Raw genomic sequence first — 26,335 nt, 5'->3', positions numbered from 1 at the left:
TGCTCTCAGTAGATAATCTTCTGAAATGTGGGAGCTAGGGGAGAGATCGTGGTATATATAGCGCTAATCAACGACGTGCTAGAAGCAGTGGTATCTTGAAAACTTCGGCAGTGCAATTTTCACGTTCCGAAGGCACAGTGTAAGCTAAAGCGCGATTGGTTCGCGCTCTGCGCGCCTTGCGTATTTGCTTTTGTTGACATTTTTTTCGTGTACCCTTGAGCTGTTACTAAATCATGTACTTGTCTATATAGGCAAATCTTAAATTTCAGTAGTTCAGTATATATGATTTCATATTTTTGCGGGGGTTCTGTATACTGTCATATTTCCAGGGAAATAATTTAAAACAATATTCTTTAATGCAAGACACATTTAAATAATACATCTCGTAATAAATAAAATACCACGTTACCAACTCAGTACATGTTATTCTCTGTATCTCTCTTTATTTCTTTTCAATTATTAATATTATTATTAGTAGTAGTATTTCTTTACGCAGAATAGAAATGTAATAAATATATATATGCAAATGTTTCAAACAACTGACCATATTTATTATTATCTGTCAGAATATTACTCTCAAAACAGTATCCATTGTGTCATATTGTTTATCACGCTCTCTGAATTTAAGCAAAATATGTATAACCATGCATGAATCACTTTTTTATCATTATTATTTCTGTTAACGTGCCTTTAGAATTGCTTGGGATACATGTACGTAATTTTTACAGTGTATTGTTTCTCTCTCAAACTGTTGTGCGACACTCGTTTCATGCGTGTTTTCGTTTGTTTGGTTTCTTTATATATAATACGAGTATAAGCTGCCATAATTATGCAATTATGCCAGTATTCAAGACACTATCATATCTGTGTGTTTCCTTGCATTCATATATAATAAACAATATTTCTCCAATAACACCTGACATAAATTATGTGGTCAATATACTTGTGCTCTTTGTTGTCACGTTTCTAATTAGTGCTGTTAAAGAGGGCATCTTTTCTAAATATTTTGGTGGCCGTGAAAACGGCCGTTTGTGTGTTTGTTCGAGACAAGAAAATGTTTAAGCTCTCTCGCCACGGATACGTCTGGCAAGCTGGATGTCCTTTGGCATGATGGTCACTCTCTTAGCGTGGATAGCACATAAGTTGGTATCCTCAAAGAGTCCGACAAGGTAGGCTTCACTGGCTTCCTGGAGGGCCATGACGGCAGAGCTCTGGAAACGCAGATCTGTCTTGAAATCCTGAGCGATTTCACGGACAAGACGCTGGAATGGGAGTTTCCTGATCAACAACTCGGTGCTTTTCTGGTACCTCCTGATCTCACGGAGAGCGACAGTTCCTGGCCTGTATCTGTGGGGCTTCTTAACGCCACCGGTGGCTGGTGCGCTTTTACGGGCTGCCTTGGTAGCCAGCTGTTTTCGTGGGGCCTTGCCTCCAGTAGATTTTCTTGCAGTTTGCTTGGTACGTGCCATCTTCTCTGAGTTCAGATAAAATGAATGACGAGAGCAAGCGTTTACTATAGTTTTATACGGTTTGTGGCTCTTGAATCGAAATCAGCGCGCATTAAGTAAGGATGTTTGCGATTGGTTGGGGGTTAAGAAAGACACCTTGTGATTAGTCGCGCATAGCGTGCTTCCATTGGTCTTAGCTGGAATCATTTCAATCCACCTTTTTGCACAGATTTTGTACTTGGTTAAAATCAATGTTAAATTGTCTATATAAAATAATCTAATAGACCCACTGTATTGAAAGATGTACGATCACAGTAAATATGATAATAACCATGAAGATAGACATATAAACACTCCCTATGCTTTTTTTTTAAAATATATTTATTTATTTATTTATTTATTTATTTATTTATTTATTTATTTATTTATTTATTTATTTATTTATTTATTTATTTATTTATTTATTTATTTATTTATTTATTTATTTATTTATATTATTTTTATTATTATATCAATGAATATTACTTTAAAATTTCCTCATGAAATGTTTTTCAGGCCATAATGTTTTACTTTATGCATGATCCAGTGTTTGCTGGATTCGACATCCTGACTCATAAACCAGCTCATCATTGCTTTGCTTTCTTTATCCCCACCCCCACCTTAACTTCTGTATGTGTTTATCACTTTAGACTTTAGAAAGTTCAAGAATTTGAATATTTATCAAATTTTGAAGTCCTGTCAAAACAAAGCTTCAAGAAGTTGTTCAAAAACATTGATTTTGTAGAAATATTTGATGTTTGTTGACAAGCCCTGGTATGCATGTGGTTTTGCTTTCAAGAATCTTGTGACCATTTACAGTTTACACGGACACTTGCATGAAAAAAGTCACTGCCTTAGAAATTCATTTTAGTCGTACCAGAGTATGCTTCATTAATTCATTCTGTGTGTGACGTGAAAGCTAGGAAATAAAACCAATTCTAAAATATCAAAGAAGACTTCTGTTCTGTACATTGAATGGAATTACACTGCAACAGTCAGTGAGTGTATGTGTGTGAGAAGGTGTGTGAAAATGGTCTATCATATATAATAATTCAAACTTGACCTGATATTATGTACATTATAAACTAAAATTAATTCATACACTTTTTTAATCATCATTCATTTCACTTACTGCTCCTCCCTATTATTTAGATTATTGTTCAATCAGGAATTCATGTGAGATATGCATGCAATTACATAAATTACCATGAGCACATAATCCTAGTTTACACCTAGACAGTGTAGGCATTTGTGTAAGATATATTGTTAGTGAAATTGTAATATTTCACATGTTTGTTTAGTTTAAATTTTCAACACTAACCTCTGCATTCCAAATATTAAAATGAGAAAGAGAGGGAAAAGAAAGGCAATGATTATGCAAATGTTTCGTTAACGAATGTTTTTAAGGCATCTTTTCTAAAAATGTGGGTAGCCCTGAAAAGGGCTTTTTAAATTTTGTTTTAAGCGTAGACAGTCTGCCTGGAATGCGAAGACTGTTTATTTCTTGGCGGCTGCTTTCTTGGGAGTCTTTGTCTTCTTGGCCGCTGCCTTCTTGGGGGTCTTGGCCTTCTTGGGTTTGGCTGCTGCCTTCTTTGGAGACTTGGGGGCTGCCTTTTTCTTGGGGGACTTGGCTTTCTTGGGTCCGGCTGGTTTCTTGGCTGCTGCCTTCTTCTTTGGAGTCTTGGCCTTCTTCTCTCCCGCAGGCTTCTTGGGCTTGGTGGCGGCCTTCTTGGGCTTGGCTGCCTTGGGTTTGGCTACCTTTTTGGCTTTAGGCTTCTTTTCGGTCTTGGGTTTGTCTCCAAGTTTGAAGGAGCCACTAGCGCCTGTGCCCTTTGCTTGCTTCAGAGCGCCTTTCTTAACTCCGCTCTTCAGGGCCATTTTCAGGTGGGCGTTGATAGAGTTAACATCGCTGCCCACTTTGTAGTTGGCCATGATGTACTTGAGAATGGCCTGTCGAGATGAGCCACCACGTTCTTTCAGAGATGCAACAGCAGCGCTAATCATGTCAATGTACTTGGGATGTGCAGCGGGCACCTTAGGCTTTGCGGCCTTCTTCTTGGCTGGGGACTTTGCTGGAGGAGCAGTATCGGCCATGGCTACTGACGAGAGTAAAACGTCGACTTACTTCTCAGGAACTGTGAACAGCGAAATACTCGGGTCACACGCACTTGCTGTTTTTGTTTACACGGAGCGCGGACCGCCTAGAAAACATCTAGTTTGTCGAGACGTTTGTTGTTTTGTTCATGGATGTGTGTTTCAATGTGGGTATTTGCATCCGCGCTGCAGCTCAAGGAATGAACTTCACCACATAACATGAGCAGAATCCCAGCCTTTACATTTCTCTCTACCATTCTATCTATTTACATTTTAAGGTCGTTGTAACTGTAGTGTTTAAATTCAGGAAAATACGCCTCCAAACTGTCATGTTTGAATTTCGGGGCACGATTAAAGCTAAAAATTTTGCTTCAAAGGACAGGAATCAGGGATGATTTCTTTTATTTTTTTATTAGACACATTAAAGAATGCCATTTGGATCTCCCCGTCTTATAAAAATTCTTAGTTTGCCCTCCAACTGCGAGAAATTCACAAAGACTGTGTACTGTGTCATACCTGCCTATTTAGACATGCGGTATAGACGACTGATAGACAATATGGAAATTACTTTTTCTTAAACTCTTAATTTCCGTTATTATCGTTGTTATTTTTAAATCATATTCATTCTTTCTTTTCTTTTTCGTGCTTGTGCGTTATGCTGACAAGTTTTCGCATTTCCCTGGTGCATTATACGTGTAATTAATTTTATACATTGCATACTCAAGCTATTTATTTTGCAGGACACACTGTTATATTTCAGGAAGTTGTAAGAACTTGTTTCCAATCGATAAAAAAAAAAATATTTAAAACTAAATGAAGCATAATATCCAGGCATATATATAAACCCGTCGAAACACAAAACTTTTCACAATGTCATCTGCGTCGCTGATATTTTACCTAAAAATAAAAATAAAAATAAATCATGCTGTTAAAATCACTCCCCAGGATTCTGCTCTTACACGTACGGATTCTGTACCTGCATTAAATGGCGTTGTGTATCCAAATAATTTATAAATACGATAAATGGCCATAATATAAGTGAGTCCTAATTTCAATTTTACAGTATTCAGTATTCATTTATTTGAATCTCTTCACCATTTTACAATAGCCTATAGAGACTTACACCAAATAGATAATTTAATACATAGCAATAGCATGCGTGAATAATAAAGAACAAAAACTAGTATTTTGCTATAAATGTGAAGCATGGGAATTCTAGGCCGGGGAGCATATTTTATTTATTTTCTTTAGAAACGAACACATCTTTCTCAGAAAACAGTGCTTATTGCTATTCATGATGTTTTTAAAACTAATTATATTCTTAAATCTTATGTGTTTTTCTGTTAAGCATAGCATTCTTTCTTTTGGTAGTGAAGTGCACATTAGTATGTAATGAAATTCATCTCCGATTTCTTTTAGATTACAATGGGAACAAATTCTGTCTTGTCTTGGTATATTAAGCCAACGTCCATTTTCAATTGGTAAATGATGGTAACAAGTTCGGAATCTACAAAATGTAGTTGAATCCTGTTTTGATAAAATATTAAAATAGTTTTCAAACTTTAATTCGTCTTTGTATATTCGATAATTTAATGCTTTAGGTGAGGTTTGAAGAGTTGATTGCCAACTTTGCTTGAATTGATCAATTAATGTGAGTTTAACTTTCGCCTTTAACCATTTTGTATTATTTGAGCTTTGTTCAAGCCAAATATTAGATAGCCCACAATTATTCAGAATATTTCCAATATTTTCAAACCAGCTGATTTTTCCTCCTATTTCTTGATTTATAATAAAGCCTAATTTATAGCATAAATTTTGCAATTTTTGTTTCTTTGCCAGTAATTAATTTTGACCAGTAAGATATCATGCGTGTTTCTATTTGAATTTCCATAGGGTATCGACCAAGCTCACCATATATCATGAAATCTGGGGTTGAATCTTTTAAATGGAGTAAAAGTTTACAGAATTTTAGATGTACCCTTTCTATAATTGCATTATTTGAAAATCCCCACACTTCACATCCATATAACAATATAGGTTGCAACGATTTTATCAAACAAATCAAGTTGACACTGTATTGATAGGTTATGTAATCTTCCTTTCTTTAATACTTCATATAATGCTTTTGTTGCTTTTTCAGCTATTTTCTTTTTTGCTGTTTTAAAAGATTAATTTCATTGATAAGAAATTATTGTGAGGTAAAATTAAGCCCGATTACCATGATTCAGAATTATTCAAAATTTCCTTTGAAGTTTTCCGATTTTCCTACTACTATGCATAATATCGATGTGTATATTTTACAATGTATATATATTCTTTTATTCATTTTTGTTAAACCTGACATATCTATAGGTGTTTTAATATTTAATTGGTGTTACGGTAAGGAAGTCATTTATTTATTTTTAGTGACATGTGTACATTACTTGATTTGTTCACAAACAGCTTAAAAAAAAAAAAGTACATGAAAATATACATCATATTTAAATATATGCATTTTGTAAGTATACACCTGTGTGCTAAGATTAGCAGTGTCTGTTATTAAAAAAATATAAATATATATACATATATATTGGAAGATGCATATGACACCGAGATACATTTTACAATTGGCATTCGATTAAAACACGTTTTCAAAAAAACTTTGACCGGTATTCAGAGTACAAATTAAGCACAGTGCTATAAAAAAAAAAGAAAAAAAAAGGAATTTCGTCTTCTATACCATTTCTTACACAAATTTGTTTTAAAATAAACACAAGATTGAGTAATAATAATATGTGGATTTTTGATTGAACCCTATTGAAATGTTGTTGTATGGTATATAACACGTGTCACTCTAATAAATCATTTGCTTAGTTACTATATACCTTTGATCATTGAAAACAATTCATCGTGGCTGACATTTCTACCATGATTTCTTAACAAATCTGTGCCGTAAAATTTCAGTTTTGCATTTGTTGCGTGATGTCACGCTTACATTTTGAAATTATGTGCCACAAAAATCAATTAGGATTCACTTATGGCCTGGTACTGTATATACGTCAAATTAATGTGATATCTTGGCATGTATATTTTCATTTATTAAACATGCATTTCGTTTCTTATATTAACAGTATGCGCTCAGAGGCATCTTTTCGAAAAAATTGGGTGGCCGTGAAAACGGCCGTTTGGTATATTTGAAAGTCGTACAGACTTTTTTTTACTTGCTGGCGGACTTCTGGGTCTTCTTGGGGAGGAGCACGGCCTGGATGTTGGGCAGGACACCACCCTGGGCGATGGTCACGCCGGACAGCAGTTTGTTCAACTCCTCGTCGTTGCGGATAGCCAGCTGCAGATGACGGGGGATGATTCTGGTCTTCTTGTTGTCGCGGGCGGCGTTGCCTGCCAACTCCAAGACTTCGGCGGCCAAGTATTCAAGAACGGCGGCCAGGTACACGGGGGCACCGGCTCCCACTCTCTCGGCGTAGTTGCCCTTCCTCAGCAGACGGTGGATACGACCCACGGGGAACTGAAGTCCGGCACGGGATGATCGGCTCTTGGCCTTTCCCTTCACCTTGCCTCCTTTACCACGTCCTGACATCTTTGATCTGTTACGAGTAGTTGACGCTCAAGAAATGAAATCAACGAATAACTCTTAACTCAGGCTTCGCGACCCTATTTAAACACGCAGGCGGATTGAACCGTACAGCCAATCGGCACGATCGTATTTTACACACTTTGTCGCTCGCCGAACAACACTAGTTTTCTCGAGGGTTCGTAATGTACTGATCGGCCGTTATCCGTCCGTGCGATATAAAACCAGCGAGGCGCGAATCGACACTCATAGTTTTCAGTTTGTATACAACCTGTAAACATGCCACCCAAAGTCGGATCTAAAGGAGCTAAGAAAGCAGCCACTAAGGCCAAGGCCCAGAGAACTGGGGACAAGAAAAAGCGCAGGAAGAGGAGGGAATCCTATGCCATTTACATCTACAAGGTCCTGAAACAGGTTCACCCAGATACTGGTGTTTCCAGCAAGGCCATGAGCATCATGAACTCTTTCGTCAACGACATCTTTGAGAGAATCGCTGCCGAAGCCTCCCGTCTCGCTCACTACAACAAGCGATCAACCATCACCAGCAGAGAGATCCAGACTGCTGTCCGTCTCCTTCTGCCCGGTGAGTTGGCCAAACACGCCGTCTCTGAGGGAACCAAGGCTGTCACCAAGTACACCAGCAGCAAGTAAACTGCAAACTTGCACTTCAGAAAAACAAAACGGCCCTTTTCAGGGCCACACAAATTTTTCGAAAAGATACTTTCAATACAGCGTTAAGAAACGTGTGTATATCAGGTTTTGTCTTAACAAGATGTTTACCTTATTTATTTTTATTTCTTAGCATTATCTGTTTTTGTCTGTAGACACTGTTCTTGCTAATTGATAATTTTGAATGTTGGTCTATGCCTGAAAATAAAAAAACACGCTCACCCTCTGAAAAATAAATGAACATGTGCCCCCTCATAGTGTACATTATATATTTACAGACAGGGAATTTAAGAAAGGAAAAAAAAAAAAAAAAAAACAGGGCCCCAACGAATAATTTATAACACAACAGTTGCAGACGAAAACAAATTTTAGCTACACATAGGCATGTTATACTATGTGAGCCTTAAAGTAATTTAACAACAGAGCAGTTCACTTTTTTTCCCCTCTCAAGCACATGGAAGACAGCCAGAATGAATAATTTATATCATAAAGATAACAAAAAAATGTAGGTTAAAAACAGAGCACAAGCAAATTATAAATATTACCGTATGCAGTGTTTATAATTATATTGGATCATTATACATTAGAAATCATTAAGAGAAAGTATATACTTAGTAAGATACCAGTTTAAGTACTGAAACACTGAATATCTGTATCTTAGAGGCTTGTAATGAAGATGTCGTTAAGAAAGAATATGAACGAATTCCTTATTATACAGAAATAATATATTTTGCCTGGGTCTATCTTATTCAACTGAAATTTGAATTCTCTTTGTTATTTCTTTTAAATTAAATGAAAATTCCTCCTATTCTCATGAACTATGACAGACGAGGAATAATATACTATACCTCAATACATAGAAAATATATACCCTAGACAGTTTGTCAGTGTCTGTCTGGAGGATATGAACTGATACTTTTCACCCTGGCAGGTATATATAATTTTATTTGTATGAAATATGCCCTGGTGAAAGGTATGTCATACCTTCATGAACTTTCAAAAACATTTCTTAAGTAACCTAGATATTATAATTCAGTATATCAAAGGATGTGTGATGCACTGAGGCACAAAGATAATGGTAGATAAACTATAATCACCCAGAAATTGTAATTACATCTTATTGAACATTTTACGTTGTGATCAACATGTGTACAACATGTATAGAAAACTAGCACAGATTTAATATCTACTGGAAAAATATTATAGCTCATTACAGGTTATCTTCATGAAAAAAAATGCGTTTCAAAGGATATTGAAAAGGAATTACATTTGAATGTCAAACATTTAGGATCCTACGGGAAATATACAAGTAATCAAATAAACTACATTCTTAAGACCTAGCGTCTTCAAGTTGTGTTTCACATTTCTGCATATGAATATTTCAAAGTCATCTCTGTTTAAACATTTTGCTTTGTGTGTGTTTGTTTGTTTTGCACAGGAATGAGGATCAAGATAATCATACCAAACAATGCTAGTTCTGGGACATCCCTGTATAAAATAAACATGTATATTTAGTGGTATTACGAAATATATCGCGCAAGTATGGGTCATAGTTTTTTTTTCTTGAGATGATGTTTTTGACTGTGTGGTGTACTTTGTTGCCGTACTACTATTACATGTGGTGTCTATGTTGGAATCCAAATGTAATAGAATGAAGAACAACAACAACATCGTGAAGTCATGCTTTATTGTTGATAGAGGCATGTAAATGTAAAGATGATAGACCCGCACTGCAAATAACCACTTGCTCAATGCATAGGAATATACAGCACACATAAAACGAAAGACAACTCTTGCTACCTTGTCAAAGTACATTTAACCGTACGAGTTGTTGTATACGCGTACTTTGTCTCTGTATTGACAGGGATACTATTTCAATATTTACAGCTTTCGACGATATCTCAGGAAACTGTAACAACGTGCAGGTTATTAAATTGATATTTATCTACCAGATGTGTCCTTTGAAATAATCAACTAGAGCATGGGACTTTTTTGTTTGTTTGTATTTTCCCCATGCAGGCCCCCCTTTTTCTGATCAAAAATCTTACATGGGAACCTAATGTAAATCAATAATTATGAAGATATTGTAATTATTTGTTTTCCCCTACCCTGTGTACAAGTTACTGCAAGGCTATCCGAATAATATACCTTCTTCCAGTGACATTAAATCAAAATTCTTTTGCTCACTAGAAATGAATATAGAAAAATTAACACCTTCGTTTCTTTAACACGTCTGCTCAGAGGTATCTTTTCGAAAAATTTGGGTGGCCGTGAAAACGGCCGTTTGTTCTTGCTCTTGGAGGCACAGTATGGTAGGGGTATCTAACCACCGAATCCGTAGAGGGTACGTCCTTGTCTCTTCAGGGCGTAGACAACGTCCATGGCTGTGACGGTCTTCCTCTTGGCGTGCTCCGTGTAGGTGACAGCATCACGAATGACGTTCTCAAGGAAAACTTTCAGGACTCCACGGGTCTCCTCGTAGATGAGCCCAGAGATACGTTTGACTCCACCTCTGCGTGCAAGACGGCGGATGGCGGGTTTGGTAATACCCTGGATGTTATCTCTCAGGACCTTCCTGTGACGCTTGGCGCCCCCCTTTCCAAGACCTTTTCCTCCTTTACCACGTCCAGACATAACTCTGCTCTCAATAGATAATCTTCTGAAATGTGGGAGCTAGGGGAGAGATCGTGGTATATATAGCGCTAATCAACGACGTGCTAGAAGCAGTGGTATCTTGAAAACTTCGGCAGTGCAATTTTCACGTTCCGAAGGCACAGTGTAAGCTAAAGCGCGATTGGTTCGCGCTCTGCGCGCCTTGCGTATTTGCTTTTGTTGACATTTTTTTCGTGTACCCTTGAGCTGTTACTAAATCATGTACTTGTCTACATAGGCAAATCTTAAATTTCAGTAGTTCAGTATATATGATTTCATATTTTTGCGGGGGTTCTGTATACTGTCATATTTCCAGGGAAATAATTTAAAACAATATTCTTTAATGCAAGACACATTTAAATAATACATCTCGTAATAAATAAAATACCACGTTACCAACTCAGTACATGTTATTCTCTGTATCTCTCTTTATTTCTTTTCAATTATTAATATTATTATTAGTAGTAGTATTTCTTTACGCAGAATAGAAATGTAATAAATATATATATGCAAATGTTTCAAACAACTGACCATATTTATTATTATCTGTCAGAATATTACTCTCAAAACAGTATCCATTGTGTCATATTGTTTATCACGCTCTCTGAATTTAAGCAAAATATGTATAACCATGCATGAATCACTTTTTTATCATTATTATTTCTGTTAACGTGCCTTTAGAATTGCTTGGGATACATGTACGTAATTTTTACAGTGTATTGTTTCTCTCTCAAACTGTTGTGCGACACTCGTTTCATGCGTGTTTTCGTTTGTTTGGTTTCTTTATATATAATACGAGTATAAGCTGCCATAATTATGCAATTATGCCAGTATTCAAGACACTATCATATCTGTGTGTTTCCTTGCATTCATATATAATAAACAATATTTCTCCAATAACACCTGACATAAATTATGTGGTCAATATACTTGTGCTCTTTGTTGTCACGTTTCTAATTAGTGCTGTTAAAGAGGGCATCTTTTCTAAATATTTTGGTGGCCGTGAAAACGGCCGTTTGTGTGTTTGTTCGAGACAAGAAAATGTTTAAGCTCTCTCGCCACGGATACGTCTGGCAAGCTGGATGTCCTTTGGCATGATGGTCACTCTCTTAGCGTGGATAGCACATAAGTTGGTATCCTCAAAGAGTCCGACAAGGTAGGCTTCACTGGCTTCCTGGAGGGCCATGACGGCAGAGCTCTGGAAACGCAGATCTGTCTTGAAATCCTGAGCGATTTCACGGACAAGACGCTGGAATGGGAGTTTCCTGATCAACAACTCGGTGCTTTTCTGGTACCTCCTGATCTCACGGAGAGCGACAGTTCCTGGCCTGTATCTGTGGGGCTTCTTAACGCCACCGGTGGCTGGTGCGCTTTTACGGGCTGCCTTGGTAGCCAGCTGTTTTCGTGGGGCCTTGCCTCCAGTAGATTTTCTTGCAGTTTGCTTGGTACGTGCCATCTTCTCTGAGTTCAGATAAAATGAATGACGAGAGCAAGCGTTTACTATAGTTTTATACGGTTTGTGGCTCTTGAATCGAAATCAGCGCGCATTAAGTAAGGATGTTTGCGATTGGTTGGGGGTTAAGAAAGACACCTTGTGATTAGTCGCGCATAGCGTGCTTCCATTGGTCTTAGCTGGAATCATTTCAATCCACCTTTTTGCACAGATTTTGTACTTGGTTAAAATCAATGTTAAATTGTCTATATAAAATAATCTAATAGACCCACTGTATTGAAAGATGTACGATCACAGTAAATATGATAATAACCATGAAGATAGACATATAAACACTCCCTATGCTTTTTTTTTAAAATATATTTATTTATTTATTTATTTATTTATTTATTTATTTATTTATTTATTTATTTATTTATTTATTTATTTATTTATTTATTTATTTATTTATTTATTTATTTATTTATTTATTTATTTATTTATTTATTTATTCATTTATTTATATTATTTTTATTATTATATCAATGAATATTACTTTAAAATTTCCTCATGAAATGTTTTTCAGGCCATAATGTTTTACTTTATGCATGATCCAGTGTTTGCTGGATTCGACATCCTGACTCATAAACCAGCTCATCATTGCTTTGCTTTCTTTATCCCCACCCCCACCTTAACTTCTGTATGTGTTTATCACTTTAGACTTTAGAAAGTTCAAGAATTTGAATATTTATCAAATTTTGAAGTCCTGTCAAAACAAAGCTTCAAGAAGTTGTTCAAAAACATTGATTTTGTAGAAATATTTGATGTTTGTTGACAAGCCCTGGTATGCATGTGGTTTTGCTTTCAAGAATCTTGTGACCATTTACAGTTTACACGGACACTTGCATGAAAAAAGTCACTGCCTTAGAAATTCATTTTAGTCGTACCAGAGTATGCTTCATTAATTCATTCTGTGTGTGACGTGAAAGCTAGGAAATAAAACCAATTCTAAAATATCAAAGAAGACTTCTGTTCTGTACATTGAATGGAATTACACTGCAACAGTCAGTGAGTGTATGTGTGTGAGAAGGTGTGTGAAAATGGTCTATCATATATAATAATTCAAACTTGACCTGATATTATGTACATTATAAACTAAAATTAATTCATACACTTTTTTAATCATCATTCATTTCACTTACTGCTCCTCCCTATTATTTAGATTATTGTTCAATCAGGAATTCATGTGAGATATGCATGCAATTACATAAATTACCATGAGCACATAATCCTAGTTTACACCTAGACAGTGTAGGCATTTGTGTAAGATATATTGTTAGTGAAATTGTAATATTTCACATGTTTGTTTAGTTTAAATTTTCAACACTAACCTCTGCATTCCAAATATTAAAATGAGAAAGAGAGGGAAAAGAACGAATGTTTTTAAGGCATCTTTTCTAAAAATGTGGGTAGCCCTGAAAAGGGCTTTTTAAATTTTGTTTTAAGCGTAGACAGTCTGCCTGGAATGCGAAGACTGTTTATTTCTTGGCGGCTGCTTTCTTGGGAGTCTTTGTCTTCTTGGCCGCTGCCTTCTTGGGGGTCTTGGCCTTCTTGGGTTTGGCTGCTGCCTTCTTTGGAGACTTGGGGGCTGCCTTTTTCTTGGGGGACTTGGCTTTCTTGGGTCCGGCTGGTTTCTTGGCTGCTGCCTTCTTCTTTGGAGTCTTGGCCTTCTTCTCTCCCGCAGGCTTCTTGGGCTTGGTGGCGGCCTTCTTGGGCTTGGCTGCCTTGGGTTTGGCTACCTTTTTGGCTTTAGGCTTCTTTTCGGTCTTGGGTTTGTCTCCAAGTTTGAAGGAGCCACTAGCGCCTGTGCCCTTTGCTTGCTTCAGAGCGCCTTTCTTAACTCCGCTCTTCAGGGCCATTTTCAGGTGGGCGTTGATAGAGTTAACATCGCTGCCCACTTTGTAGTTGGCCATGATGTACTTGAGAATGGCCTGTCGAGATGAGCCACCACGTTCTTTCAGAGATGCAACAGCAGCGCTAATCATGTCAATGTACTTGGGATGTGCAGCGGGCACCTTAGGCTTTGCGGCCTTCTTCTTGGCTGGGGACTTTGCTGGAGGAGCAGTATCGGCCATGGCTACTGACGAGAGTAAAACGTCGACTTACTTCTCAGGAACTGTGAACAGCGAAATACTCGGGTCACACGCACTTGCTGTTTTTGTTTACACGGAGCGCGGACCGCCTAGAAAACATCTAGTTTGTCGAGACGTTTGTTGTTTTGTTCATGGATGTGTGTTTCAATGTGGGTATTTGCATCCGCGCTGCAGCTCAAGGAATGAACTTCACCACATAACATGAGCAGAATCCCAGCCTTTACATTTCTCTCTACCATTCTATCTATTTACATTTTAAGGTCGTTGTAACTGTAGTGTTTAAATTCAGGAAAATACGCCTCCAAACTGTCATGTTTGAATTTCGGGGTACGATTAAAGCTAAAAATTTTGCTTCAAAGGACAGGAATCAGGGATGATTTCTTTTATTTTTTTATTAGACACATTAAAGAATGCCATTTGGATCTCCCCGTCTTATAAAAATTCTTAGTTTGCCCTCCAACTGCGAGAAATTCACAAAGACTGTGTACTGTGTCATACCTGCCTATTTAGACATGCGGTATAGACGACTGATAGACAATATGGAAATTACTTTTTCTTAAACTCTTAATTTCCGTTATTATCGTTGTTATTTTTAAATCATATTCATTCTTTCTTTTCTTTTTCGTGCTTGTGCGTTATGCTGACAAGTTTTCGCATTTCCCTGGTGCATTATACGTGTAATTAATTTTATACATTGCATACTCAAGCTATTTATTTTGCAGGACACACTGTTATATTTCAGGAAGTTGTAAGAACTTGTTTCCAATCGATTAAAAAAAAAATATTTAAAACTAAATGAAGCATAATATCCAGGCATATATATAAACCCGTCGAAACACAAAACTTTTCACAATGTCATCTGCGTCGCTGATATTTTACCTAAAAATAAAAATAAAAATAAATCATGCTGTTAAAATCACTCCCCAGGATTCTGCTCTTACACGTACGGATTCTGTACCTGCATTAAATGGCGTTGTGTATCCAAATAATTTATAAATACGATAAATGGCCATAATATAAGTGAGTCCTAATTTCAATTTTACAGTATTCAGTATTCATTTATTTGAATCTCTTCACCATTTTACAATAGCCTATAGAGACTTACACCAAATAGATAATTTAATACATAGCAATAGCATGCGTGAATAATAAAGAACAAAAACTAGTACTTTGCTATAAATGTGAAGCATGGGAATTCTAGGCCGGGGAGCATATTTTATTTATTTTCTTTATAAACGAACACATCTTTCTCAGAAAACAGTGTTTATTGCTATTCATGATGTTTTTAAAACTAATTATATTCTTAAATCTTATGTGTTTTTCTGTTAAGCATAGCATTCTTTCTTTTGGTAGTGAAGTGCACATTAGTATGTAATGAAATTCATCTCCGATTTCTTTTAGATTACAATGGGAACAAATTCTGTCTTGTCTTGGTATATTAAGCCAACGTCCATTTTCAATTGGTAAATGATGGTAACAAGTTCGGAATCTACAAAATGTAGTTGAATCCTGTTTTGATAAAATATTAAAATAGTTTTCAAACTTTAATTCGTCTTTGTATATTCGATAATTTAATGCTTTAGGTGAGGTTTGAAGAGTTGATTGCCAACTTTGCTTGAATTGATCAATTAATGTGAGTTTAACTTTCGCCTTTAACCATTTTGTATTATTTGAGCTTTGTTCAAGCCAAATATTAGATAGCCCACAATTATTCAGAATATTTCCAATATTTTCAAACCAGCTGATTTTTCCTCCTATTTCTTGATTTATAATAAAGCCTAATTTATAGCATAAATTTTGCAATTTTTGTTTCTTTGCCAGTAATTAATTTTGACCAGTAAGATATCATGCGTGTTTCTATTTGAATTTCCATAGGGTATCGACCAAGCTCACCATATATCATGAAATCTGGGGTTGAATCTTTTAAATGGAGTAAAAGTTTACAGAATTTTAGATGTACCCTTTCTATAATTGCATTATTTGAAAATCCCCACACTTCACATCCATATAACAATATAGGTTGCAACGATTTTATCAAACAAATCAAGTTGACACTGTATTGATAGGTTATGTAATCTTCCTTTCTTTAATACTTCATATAATGCTTTTGTTGCTTTTTCAGCTATTTTCTTTTTTGCTGTTTTAAAAGATTAATTTCATTGATAAGAAATTATTGTGAGGTAAAATTAAGCCCGATTACCATGATTCAGAATTATTCAAAATTTCCTTTGAAGTTTTCCGATTTTCCTACTACTATGCATAATATCGATGTGTATATTTTACAATGTATATATATTCTTTTATTCATTTTTGTTAAACCTGACATATCTATAGGTGTTTTAATATTTAATTGGTGTTACGGTAAGGAAGTCATTTATTTATTTTTAGTGACATGTGTACATTACTTGATTTGTTCACAAACAGCTTAAAAAAAAAAAAAGTACATGAAAATATACATCATATTTAAATATATGCATTTTGTAAGTATACACCTGTGTGCTAAGATTAGCAGTGTCTGTTATTAAAAAAATATAAATATATATACATATATATTGGAAGATGCATATGACACCGAGATACATTTTACAATTGGCATTCGATTAAAACACGTTTTCAAAAAAACTTTGACCGGTATTCAGAGTACAAATTAAGCACAGTGCTATAAAAAAAAAAGAAAAAAAAAGGAATTTCGTCTTCTATACCATTTCTTACACAAATTTGTTTTAAAATAAACACAAGATTGAGTAATAATAATATGTGGATTTTTGATTGAACCCTATTGAAATGTTGTTGTATGGTATATAACACGTGTCACTCTAATAAATCATTTGCTTAGTTACTATATACCTTTGATCATTGAAAACAATTCATCGTGGCTGACATTTCTACCATGATTTCTTAACAAATCTGTGCCGTAAAATTTCAGTTTTGCATTTGTTGCGTGATGTCACGCTTACATTTTGAAATTATGTGCCACAAAAATCAATTAGGATTCACTTATGGCCTGGTACTGTATATACGTCAAATTAATGTGATATCTTGGCATGTATATTTTCATTTATTAAACATGCATTTCGTTTCTTATATTAACAGTATGCGCTCAGAGGCATCTTTTCGAAAAAATTGGGTGGCCGTGAAAACGGCCGTTTGGTATATTTGAAAGTCGTACAGACTTTTTTTTACTTGCTGGCGGACTTCTGGGTCTTCTTGGGGAGGAGCACGGCCTGGATGTTGGGCAGGACACCACCCTGGGCGATGGTCACGCCGGACAGCAGTTTGTTCAACTCCTCGTCGTTGCGGATAGCCAGCTGCAGATGACGGGGGATGATTCTGGTCTTCTTGTTGTCGCGGGCGGCGTTGCCTGCCAACTCCAAGACTTCGGCGGCCAAGTATTCAAGAACGGCGGCCAGGTACACGGGGGCACCGGCTCCCACTCTCTCGGCGTAGTTGCCCTTCCTCAGCAGACGGTGGATACGACCCACGGGGAACTGAAGTCCGGCACGGGATGATCGGCTCTTGGCCTTTCCCTTCACCTTGCCTCCTTTACCACGTCCTGACATCTTTGATCTGTTACGAGTAGTTGACGCTCAAGAAATGAAATCAACGAATAACTCTCAACTCAGGCTTCGCGACCCTATTTAAACACGCAGGCGGATTGAACCGTACAGCCAATCGGCACGATCGTATTTTACACACTTTGTCGCTCGCCGAACAACACTAGTTTTCTCGAGGGTTCGTAATGTACTGATCGGCCGTTATCCGTCCGTGCGATATAAAACCAGCGAGGCGCGAATCGACACTCATAGTTTTCAGTTTGTATACAACCTGTAAACATGCCACCCAAAGTCGGATCTAAAGGAGCTAAGAAAGCAGCCACTAAGGCCAAGGCCCAGAGAACTGGGGACAAGAAAAAGCGCAGGAAGAGGAGGGAATCCTATGCCATTTACATCTACAAGGTCCTGAAACAGGTTCACCCAGATACTGGTGTTTCCAGCAAGGCCATGAGCATCATGAACTCTTTCGTCAACGACATCTTTGAGAGAATCGCTGCCGAAGCCTCCCGTCTCGCTCACTACAACAAGCGATCAACCATCACCAGCAGAGAGATCCAGACTGCTGTCCGTCTCCTTCTGCCCGGTGAGTTGGCCAAACACGCCGTCTCTGAGGGAACCAAGGCTGTCACCAAGTACACCAGCAGCAAGTAAACTGCAAACTTGCACTTCAGAAAAACAAAACGGCCCTTTTCAGGGCCACACAAATTTTTCGAAAAGATACTTTCAATACAGCGTTAAGAAACGTGTGTATATCAGGTTTTGTCTTAACAAGATGTTTACCTTATTTATTTTTATTTCTTAGCATTATCTGTTTTTGTCTGTAGACACTGTTCTTGCTAATTAATAATTTTGAATGTTGGTCTATGCCTGAAAATAAAAAAACACGCACACCCTCTGAAAAATAAATGAACATGTGCCCCCTCATAGTGTACATTATATATTTACAGACAGGGAATTTAAGAAAGGAAAAAAAAAAAAAAAAACAGGGCCCCAACGAATAATTTATAACACAACAGTTGCAGACGAAAACAAATTTTAGCTACACATAGGCATGTTATACTATGTGAGCCTTAAAGTAATTTAACAACAGAGCAGTTCACTTTTTTTCCCCTCTCAAGCACATGGAAGACAGCCAGAATGAATAATTTATATCATAAAGATAACAAAAAAATGTAGGTTAAAAACAGAGCACAAGCAAATTATAAATATTACCGTATGCAGTGTTTATAATTATATTGGATCATTATACATTAGAAATCATTAAGAGAAAGTATATACTTAGTAAGATACCAGTTTAAGTACTGAAACACTGAATATCTGTATCTTAGAGGCTTGTAATGAAGATGTCGTTAAGAAAGAATATGAACGAATTCCTTATTATACAGAAATAATATATTTTGCCTGGGTCTATCTTATTCAACTGAAATTTGAATTCTCTTTGTTATTTCTTTTAAATTAAATGAAAATTCCTCCTATTCTCATGAACTATGACAGACGAGGAATAATATACTATACCTCAATACATAGAAAATATATACCCTAGACAGTTTGTCAGTGTCTGTCTGGAGGATATGAACTGATACTTTTCACCCTGGCAGGTATATATAATTTTATTTGTATGAAATATGCCCTGGTGAAAGGTATGTCATACCTTCATGAACTTTCAAAAACATTTCTTAAGTAACCTAGATATTATAATTCAGTATATCAAAGGATGTGTGATGCACTGAGGCACAAAGATAATGGTAGATAAACTATAATCACCCAGAAATTGTAATTACATCTTATTGAACATTTTACGTTGTGATCAACATGTGTACAACATGTATAGAAAACTAGCACAGATTTAATATCTACTGGAAAAATATTATAGCTCATTACAGGTTATCTTCATGAAAAAAATGCATTTCAAAGGATATTGAAAAGGAATTACGTTTGAATGTCAAACATTTAAGATCCTACGGGAAATATACAAGTAATCAAATAAACTACATTCTTAAGACCTAGCGTCTTCAAGTTGTGTTTCACATTTCTGCATATGAATATTTCAAAGTCATCTCTGTTTAAACATTTTGCTTTGTGTGTGTTGGTTTGTTTTGCACAGGAATGAGGATCAAGATAATCATTTCAAACAATGCTAGTTCTGGGACATCCCTGTATAAAATAAACATGTATATTTAGTGGTATTACGAAATATATCGCGCAAGTATGGGTCATAGTTTTTTTTTCTTGAGATGATGTTTTTGACTGTGTGGTGTACTTTGTTGCCATACTACTATTACATGTGGTGTCTATGTTGGAATCCAAATGTAATAGAATGAAGAACAACAACAACATCGTGAAGTCATGCTTTATTGTTGATAGAGGCATGTAAATGTAAAGATGATAGACCTGCACTGCAAATAACCACTTGCTCAATGCATAGGAATATACAGCACACATAAAACGAAAGACAACTCTTGCTACCTTGTCAAAGTACATTTAACCGTACGAGTTGTTGTATACGCGAATTTTGTCTCTGTATTGACAGGGATACTATTTCAATATTTACAGCTTTCGACGATATCTCAGGAAACTGTAACAACGTGCAGGTTATTAAATTGATATTTATCTACCAGATGTGTCCTTGGAAATAATCAACTAGAGCATGGGACTTTCTTGTCTGTTTGTATTTTCCCCATGCAGGCCCCCCTTTTTCTGATCAAAAATCTTACATGGGAACCTAATGTAAATCAATAATTATGAAGATATTGTAATTATTTGTTTTCCCCTACCCTGTGTACAAGTTACTGCAAGGCTATCCGAATAATATGCCTTCTTCCAGTGACATTAAATCAAAATTCTTTTGCTCACTAGAAATGAATATAGAAAAATTAACACCTTCGTTTCTTTAACACGTCTGCTCAGAGGTATCTTTTCGAAAAATTTGGGTGGCCGTGAAAACGGCCGTTTGTTCTTGCTCTTGGAGGCACAGTATGGTAGGGGTATCTAACCACCGAATCCGTAGAGGGTACGTCCTTGTCTCTTCAGGGCATAGACAACGTCCATGGCTGTGACGGTCTTCCTCTTGGCGTGCTCCGTGTAGGTGACAGCATCACGAATGACGTTCTCGAGGAAAACTTTCAGGACTCCACGGGTCTCCTCGTAGATGAGCCCAGAGATACGTTTGACTCCACCTCTGCGTGCAAGACGGCGGATGGCGGGTTTGGTAATACCCTGGATGTTATCTCTCAGGACCTTCCTGTGACGCTTGGCGCCCCCCTTTCCAAGACCTTTTCCTCCTTTACCACGTCCAGACATAATTCTGCTCTCAGTAGATAATCTTCTGAAATGTGAGGGCTAGGGGAGAGATCGTGGTATATATAGCGCTAATCAACGACGTGCTAGAAGCAGTGGTATCTTGAAAACTTCGGCAGTGCAATTTTCACGTTCCGAAGGCACAGTGTAAGCTAAAGCGCGATTGGTTCGCGCTCTGCGCGCCTTGCGTATTTGCTTTTGTTGACATTTTTTTCGTGTACCCTTGAGCTGTTACTAAATCATGTACTTGTCTATATAGGCAAATCTTAAATTTCAGTAGTTCATTATATATGATTTCATATTTTTGCGGGGGTTCTGTATACTGTCATATTTTCAGGGAAATAATTTAAAACAATATTCTTTAATGCAAGACACATTTAAATAATACATCTCGTAATAAATAAAATATCACGTTACCAACTCAGTACATGTTATTCTCTGTATCTCTCTTTATTTCTTTTCAATTATTAATATTATTATTAGTAGTAGTATTTCTTTACGCAGAATAGAAATGTAATAAATATATATATGCAAATGTTTCAAACAACTGACCATATTTATTATTATCTGTCAGAATATTACTCTCAAAACAGTATCCATTGTGTCATATTGTTTATCACGCTCTCTGAATTTAAGCAAAATATGTATAACCATGCATGAATCACTTTTTTATCATTATTATTTCTGTTAACGTGCCTTTAGAATTGCTTGGGATACATGTACGTAATTTTTACAGTGTATTGTTTCTCTCTCAAACTGTTGTGCGACACTCGTTTCATGCGTGTTTTCGTTTGTTTGTTTTCTTTATATATAATACGAGTATAAGCTGCCATAATTATGCAATTATGCCAGTATTCAAGACACTATCATATCTGTGTGTTTCCTTGCATTCATATACAATAAACAATATTTCGCCAATAACACCTGACATAAATTATGTGGTCAATATACTTGTGCTCTTTGTTGTCACGTTTCTAATTAGTGCTGTTAAAGAGGGCATCTTTTCTAAATATTTTGGTGGCCGTGAAAACGGCCGTTTGTGTGTTTGTCCGAGACAAGAAAATGTTTAAGCTCTCTCGCCACGGATACGTCTGGCAAGCTGGATGTCCTTTGGCATGATGGTCACTCTCTTAGCGTGGATAGCACACAAGTTGGTATCCTCAAAGAGTCCGACAAGGTAGGCTTCACTGGCTTCCTGGAGGGCCATGACGGCAGAGCTCTGGAAACGCAGATCTGTCTTGAAATCCTGAGCGATTTCACGGACAAGACGCTGGAATGGGAGTTTCCTGATCAACAACTCGGTGCTTTTCTGGTACCTCCTGATCTCACGGAGAGCGACAGTTCCTGGCCTGTATCTGTGGGGCTTCTTAACGCCACCGGTGGCTGGTGCGCTTTTGCGGGCTGCCTTGGTAGCCAGCTGTTTTCGTGGGGCCTTGCCTCCAGTAGATTTTCTTGCAGTCTGCTTGGTACGTGCCATCTTCTCTGAGTTCAGATAAAATGAATGACGAGAGCAAGCGTTTACTATAGTTTTATACGGTTTGTGGCTCTTGAATCGAAATCAGCGCGCATTAAGTAAGGATGTTTGCGATTGGTTGGGGGTTAAGAAAGACACCTTGCGATTAGTCGCGCATAGCGTGCTTCCATTGGTCTTAGCTGGAATCATTTCAATCCACCTTTTTTGCACAGATTTTGTACTTGGTTAAAATCAATGTTAAATTCTCTATATAAAATAATCTAATAGACCCACTGTATTGAAAGATGTACGATCCCAGTAAATATGATAATAACCATGAAGATAGACATATAAACACTCCCTATGCTTTTTATTTTTTTTTAAATATATTTATTTATTTATTTATTCATTTATTTATTTATTTATTTATTTACTTACTTATTTATTTATTTATTTATTTATTTATTTATTTATTTATTTATTTATTTATTTATTTATTTATTTATTTACTTATTTATTTATTTATTTATTTATTTATTTATTTATTTATTCATTCATTCATTCATTCATTCATTCATTCATTCATTCATTCATTCATTTATATTATTTTTATTATTATATCAATGAATATTACTTTAAAATTTCCTCATGAAATGTTTTTCAGGCCATAATGTTTTACTTTATACATGATCCAGTGTTTGCTGGATTCGACATCCTGACTCATAAACCAGCTCATCATTGCTTTGCTTTCTTTATCCCCACCCCCACCTTAACTTCTGTATGTGTTTATCACTTTAGACTTTAGAAAGTTCAAGAATTTGAATATTTATCAAATTTTGAAGTCCTGTCAAAACAAAGCTTCAAGAAGTTGTTCAAAAACATTGATTTTGTAGAAATATTTGATGTTTGTTGACAAGCCCTGGTATGCATGTGGTTTTGCTTTCAAGAATCTTGTGACCATTTACAGTTTACACGGACACTTGCATGAAAAAAGTCACTGCCTTAGAAATTCATTTTAGTCGTACCAGAGTATGCTTCATTAATTCATTCTGTGTGTGACGTGAAAGCTAGGAAATAAAACCAATTCTAAAATATCAAAGAAGACTTCTGTTCTGTACATTGAATGGAATTACACTGCAACAGTCAGTGAGTGTATGTGTGTGAGAAGGTGTGTGAAAATGGTCTATCATATATAATAATTCAAACTTGACCTGATATTATGTACATTATAAACAAAAATTAATTCACACACTTTTTTAATCATCATTCATTTCACTTACTGCTCCTCCCTATTATTTAGATTATTGTTCAATCAGGAATTCATGTGAGATATGCATGCAATTACATAAATTACCATGAGCACATAATCCTAGTTTACACCTAGACAGTGTAGGCATTTGTGTAAGATATATTGTTAGTGAAATTGTAATATTTCACATGTTTGTTTAGTTTAAATTTTCAACACAGACCTCTGCATTCCAAATATTAAAATGAGAAAGAGAGGGAAAAGAAAGGCAATGATTATGCAAATGTTTCGTTAACGAATGTTTTTAAGGCATCTTTTCTAAAAATGTGGGTAGCCCTGAAAAGGGCTTTTTAAATTTTGTTTTAAGCGTAGACAGTCTGCCTGGAATGCGAAGACTGCTTATTTCTTGGCGGCTGCTTTCTTGGGAGTCTTTGTCTTCTTGGCCGCTGCCTTCTTGGGGGTCTTGGCCTTCTTGGGTTTGGCTGCTGCCTTCTTTGGAGACTTGGGGGCTGCCTTTTTCTTGGGGGACTTGGCTTTCTTGGGTCCGGCTGGTTTCTTGGCTGCTGCCTTCTTCTTTGGAGTCTTGGCCTTCTTCTCTCCCGCAGGCTTCTTGGGCTTGGTGGCGGCCTTCTTGGGCTTGGCTGCCTTGGGTTTGGCTACCTTTTTGGCTTTAGGCTTCTTTTCGGTCTTGGGTTTGTCTCCAAGTTTGAAGGAGCCACTAGCGCCTGTGCCCTTTGCTTGCTTCAGAGCGCCTTTCTTAACTCCGCTCTTCAGGGCCATTTTCAGGTGGGCGTTGATAGAGTTAACATCGTTGCCCACTTTGTAGTTGGCCATGATGTACTTGAGAATGGCCTGTCGAGATGAGCCACCACGTTCTTTCAGAGATGCAACAGCAGCGCTAATCATGTCAATGTACTTGGGATGTGCAGCGGGCACCTTAGGCTTTGCGGCCTTCTTCTTGGCTGGGGACTTTGCTGGAGGAGCAGTATCGGCCATGGCTACTGACGAGAGTAAAACGTCGACTTACTTCTCAGGAACTGTGAACAGTGAAATACTCGGGTCACACGCACTTGCTGTTTTTGTTTACACTGAGCGCGGACCGCCTAGAAAACATCTAGTTTGTCGAGACGTTTGTTGTTTTGTTCATGGATGTGTGTTTCAATGTGGGTATTTGCATCCGCGCTGCAGCTCAAGGAATGAACTTCACCACATAACATGAGCAGAATCCCAGCCTTTACATTTCTCTCTACCATTCTATCTATTTACATTTTAAGATCGTTGTAACTGTAGTGTTTAAATTCAGGAAAATACGCCTCCAAACTGTCATGTTTGAATTTCGGGGTACGATTAAAGCTAAAAATTTTGCTTCAAAGGACAAAAATCAGGGATGATTTCTTTTATTTTTTTATTAGACACATTAAAGAATGCCATTTGGATCTCCCCGTCTTATAAAAATTCTTAGTTTGCCCTCCAACTGCGAGAAATTCACAAAGACTGTGTACTGTGTCATACCTGCCTATTTAGACATGCGGTATAGACGACTGATAGACAATATGGAAATTACTTTTTCTTAAACTCTTAATTTCCGTTATTATTGTTGTTATTTTTAAATCATATTCATTCTTTCTTTTCTTTTTCGTGCTTGTGCGTTATGCTGACAAGTTTTCGCATTTCCCTGGTGCATTATACGTGTAATTAATTTTATACATTGCATACTCAAGCTATTTATTTTGCAGGACACACTGTTATATTTCAGGAAGTTGTAAGAACTTGTTTCCAATCGATAAAAAAAAATATTTAAAACTAAATGAAGCATAATATCCAGGCATATATATAAACCCGTCGAAACACAAAACTTTTCACAATGTCATCTGCATGCGTCGCTGATATTTTACCTAAAAATAAAAATAAATCATGCTGTTAAAATCACTCCCCAGGATTCTGCCCTTACACGTACGAATACTGTACCTGCATTAAATGGCGTTGTGTATCCAAATAATTTATATAAATACGATAAATGGCCATAATATAAGTGAGTCCTAATTTCAATTTTACAGTATTCAGTATTCATTTATTTGAATCTCTTCACCATTTTACAATAGCATATAGAGACTTACACCAAATAGATAATTTAATACATAGCAATAGCATGCGTGAATAATAAAGAACAAAAACTAGTACTTTGCTATAAATGTGAAGCATGGGAATTCTAGGCCGGGGAGCATATTTTATTTATTTTCTTTAGAAACGAACACATTTTTCTCAGAAAATAGTGTTTATTGCTATTCATGATGTTTTTAAAACTAATTATATTCTTAAATCGTATGTGTTTTTCTGTTAAGCATAGCATTCTTTCTTTTTGTAGTGAAGTGCACATTAGTATGTAATGAAATTCATCTCCGATTTCTTTTAGATTACAATGGGAACAAATTCTGTCTTGTCTTGGTATATTAAGCCAACGTCCATTTTCAATTGGTAAATGATGGTTACAAGTTCGGAATCTACAAAATGTAGTTGAATCCTGTTTTGAGAAAATATTAAAATAGTTTTCAAACTTTAATTCGTCTTTGTATATTCTATAATTTAATGCTTTAGGTGAGGTTTGAAGAGTTGATTGCCAAATTTGCTTGAATTGATCAATTAATGTGAGTTTAACTTTCGCCGTTAACCATTTTGTATTATTTGAGCTTTGCTCAAGCCGAATATTAGATAGCCCACAATTATTCA

The 26,335-nt window shown here is 36.4% G+C and overlaps 8 protein-coding genes across 8 annotated transcripts; 2 read left to right on the top strand and 6 right to left on the bottom strand.

Moving 5' to 3' along the window:
* Positions 1-2,984: 2,984 nt before the first annotated feature.
* LOC133185274 (histone H1-like) lies at positions 2,985-3,617 on the bottom strand. The gene has a single exon (XM_061320387.1). The coding sequence runs from the start codon at positions 3,579-3,581 to the stop codon at positions 2,985-2,987; it is 597 nt and encodes a 198-aa protein (XP_061176371.1). The 5' UTR covers positions 3,582-3,617.
* Positions 3,618-6,759: 3,142 nt separating this feature from the next.
* Positions 6,760-17,731, bottom strand: LOC133185275 (histone H2A-like). Its single transcript, XM_061320388.1, has 2 exons — positions 17,678-17,731; positions 6,760-7,216 (listed from the first exon to the last, which is right to left on the bottom strand). The coding sequence occupies exon 2, from the start codon at positions 7,156-7,158 to the stop codon at positions 6,778-6,780; it is 381 nt and encodes a 126-aa protein (XP_061176372.1). The 5' UTR covers positions 7,159-7,216; positions 17,678-17,731; the 3' UTR covers positions 6,760-6,777.
* Positions 7,430-7,970, top strand: LOC133185277 (histone H2B). Its single transcript, XM_061320391.1, has one exon. The coding sequence runs from the start codon at positions 7,432-7,434 to the stop codon at positions 7,801-7,803; it is 372 nt and encodes a 123-aa protein (XP_061176375.1). The 5' UTR covers positions 7,430-7,431; the 3' UTR covers positions 7,804-7,970.
* Positions 13,444-14,076, bottom strand: LOC133185878 (histone H1-like). Its single transcript, XM_061321169.1, has one exon. The coding sequence runs from the start codon at positions 14,038-14,040 to the stop codon at positions 13,444-13,446; it is 597 nt and encodes a 198-aa protein (XP_061177153.1). The 5' UTR covers positions 14,041-14,076.
* LOC133185276 (histone H2A-like) lies at positions 17,220-17,650 on the bottom strand. The gene has a single exon (XM_061320389.1). The coding sequence runs from the start codon at positions 17,616-17,618 to the stop codon at positions 17,238-17,240; it is 381 nt and encodes a 126-aa protein (XP_061176373.1). The 5' UTR covers positions 17,619-17,650; the 3' UTR covers positions 17,220-17,237.
* Positions 17,732-17,890: 159 nt separating the features above from the next.
* LOC133185877 (histone H2B) lies at positions 17,891-18,551 on the top strand. Its single transcript, XM_061321168.1, has one exon. It carries the CDS (start codon positions 17,892-17,894, stop codon positions 18,261-18,263), a length of 372 nt encoding a protein of 123 aa, XP_061177152.1. The 5' UTR covers position 17,891; the 3' UTR covers positions 18,264-18,551.
* Positions 18,552-19,950: 1,399 nt separating this feature from the next.
* LOC133185876 (histone H4) lies at positions 19,951-20,939 on the bottom strand. Its single transcript, XM_061321167.1, has one exon. It carries the CDS (start codon positions 20,910-20,912, stop codon positions 20,601-20,603), a length of 312 nt encoding a protein of 103 aa, XP_061177151.1. The 5' UTR covers positions 20,913-20,939; the 3' UTR covers positions 19,951-20,600.
* A 3,042-nt stretch (positions 20,940-23,981) lies between these two features.
* LOC133185269 (histone H1-like) lies at positions 23,982-24,694 on the bottom strand. Its single transcript, XM_061320383.1, has one exon. It carries the CDS (start codon positions 24,602-24,604, stop codon positions 24,008-24,010), a length of 597 nt encoding a protein of 198 aa, XP_061176367.1. The 5' UTR covers positions 24,605-24,694; the 3' UTR covers positions 23,982-24,007.
* Positions 24,695-26,335: the final 1,641 nt, after the last annotated feature.

Source organism: Saccostrea echinata, unplaced genomic scaffold (genome assembly GCF_033153115.1).
Source record: "Saccostrea echinata isolate AGI-Se365-2 ecotype Australia unplaced genomic scaffold, CSIRO_AGI_Sech_v1 ptg000012l, whole genome shotgun sequence".
Classification (NCBI taxonomy): Eukaryota; Metazoa; Mollusca; class Bivalvia; order Ostreida; family Ostreidae; genus Saccostrea; species Saccostrea echinata.
This window is presented reverse-complemented; position numbering and strand designations above follow the sequence as displayed.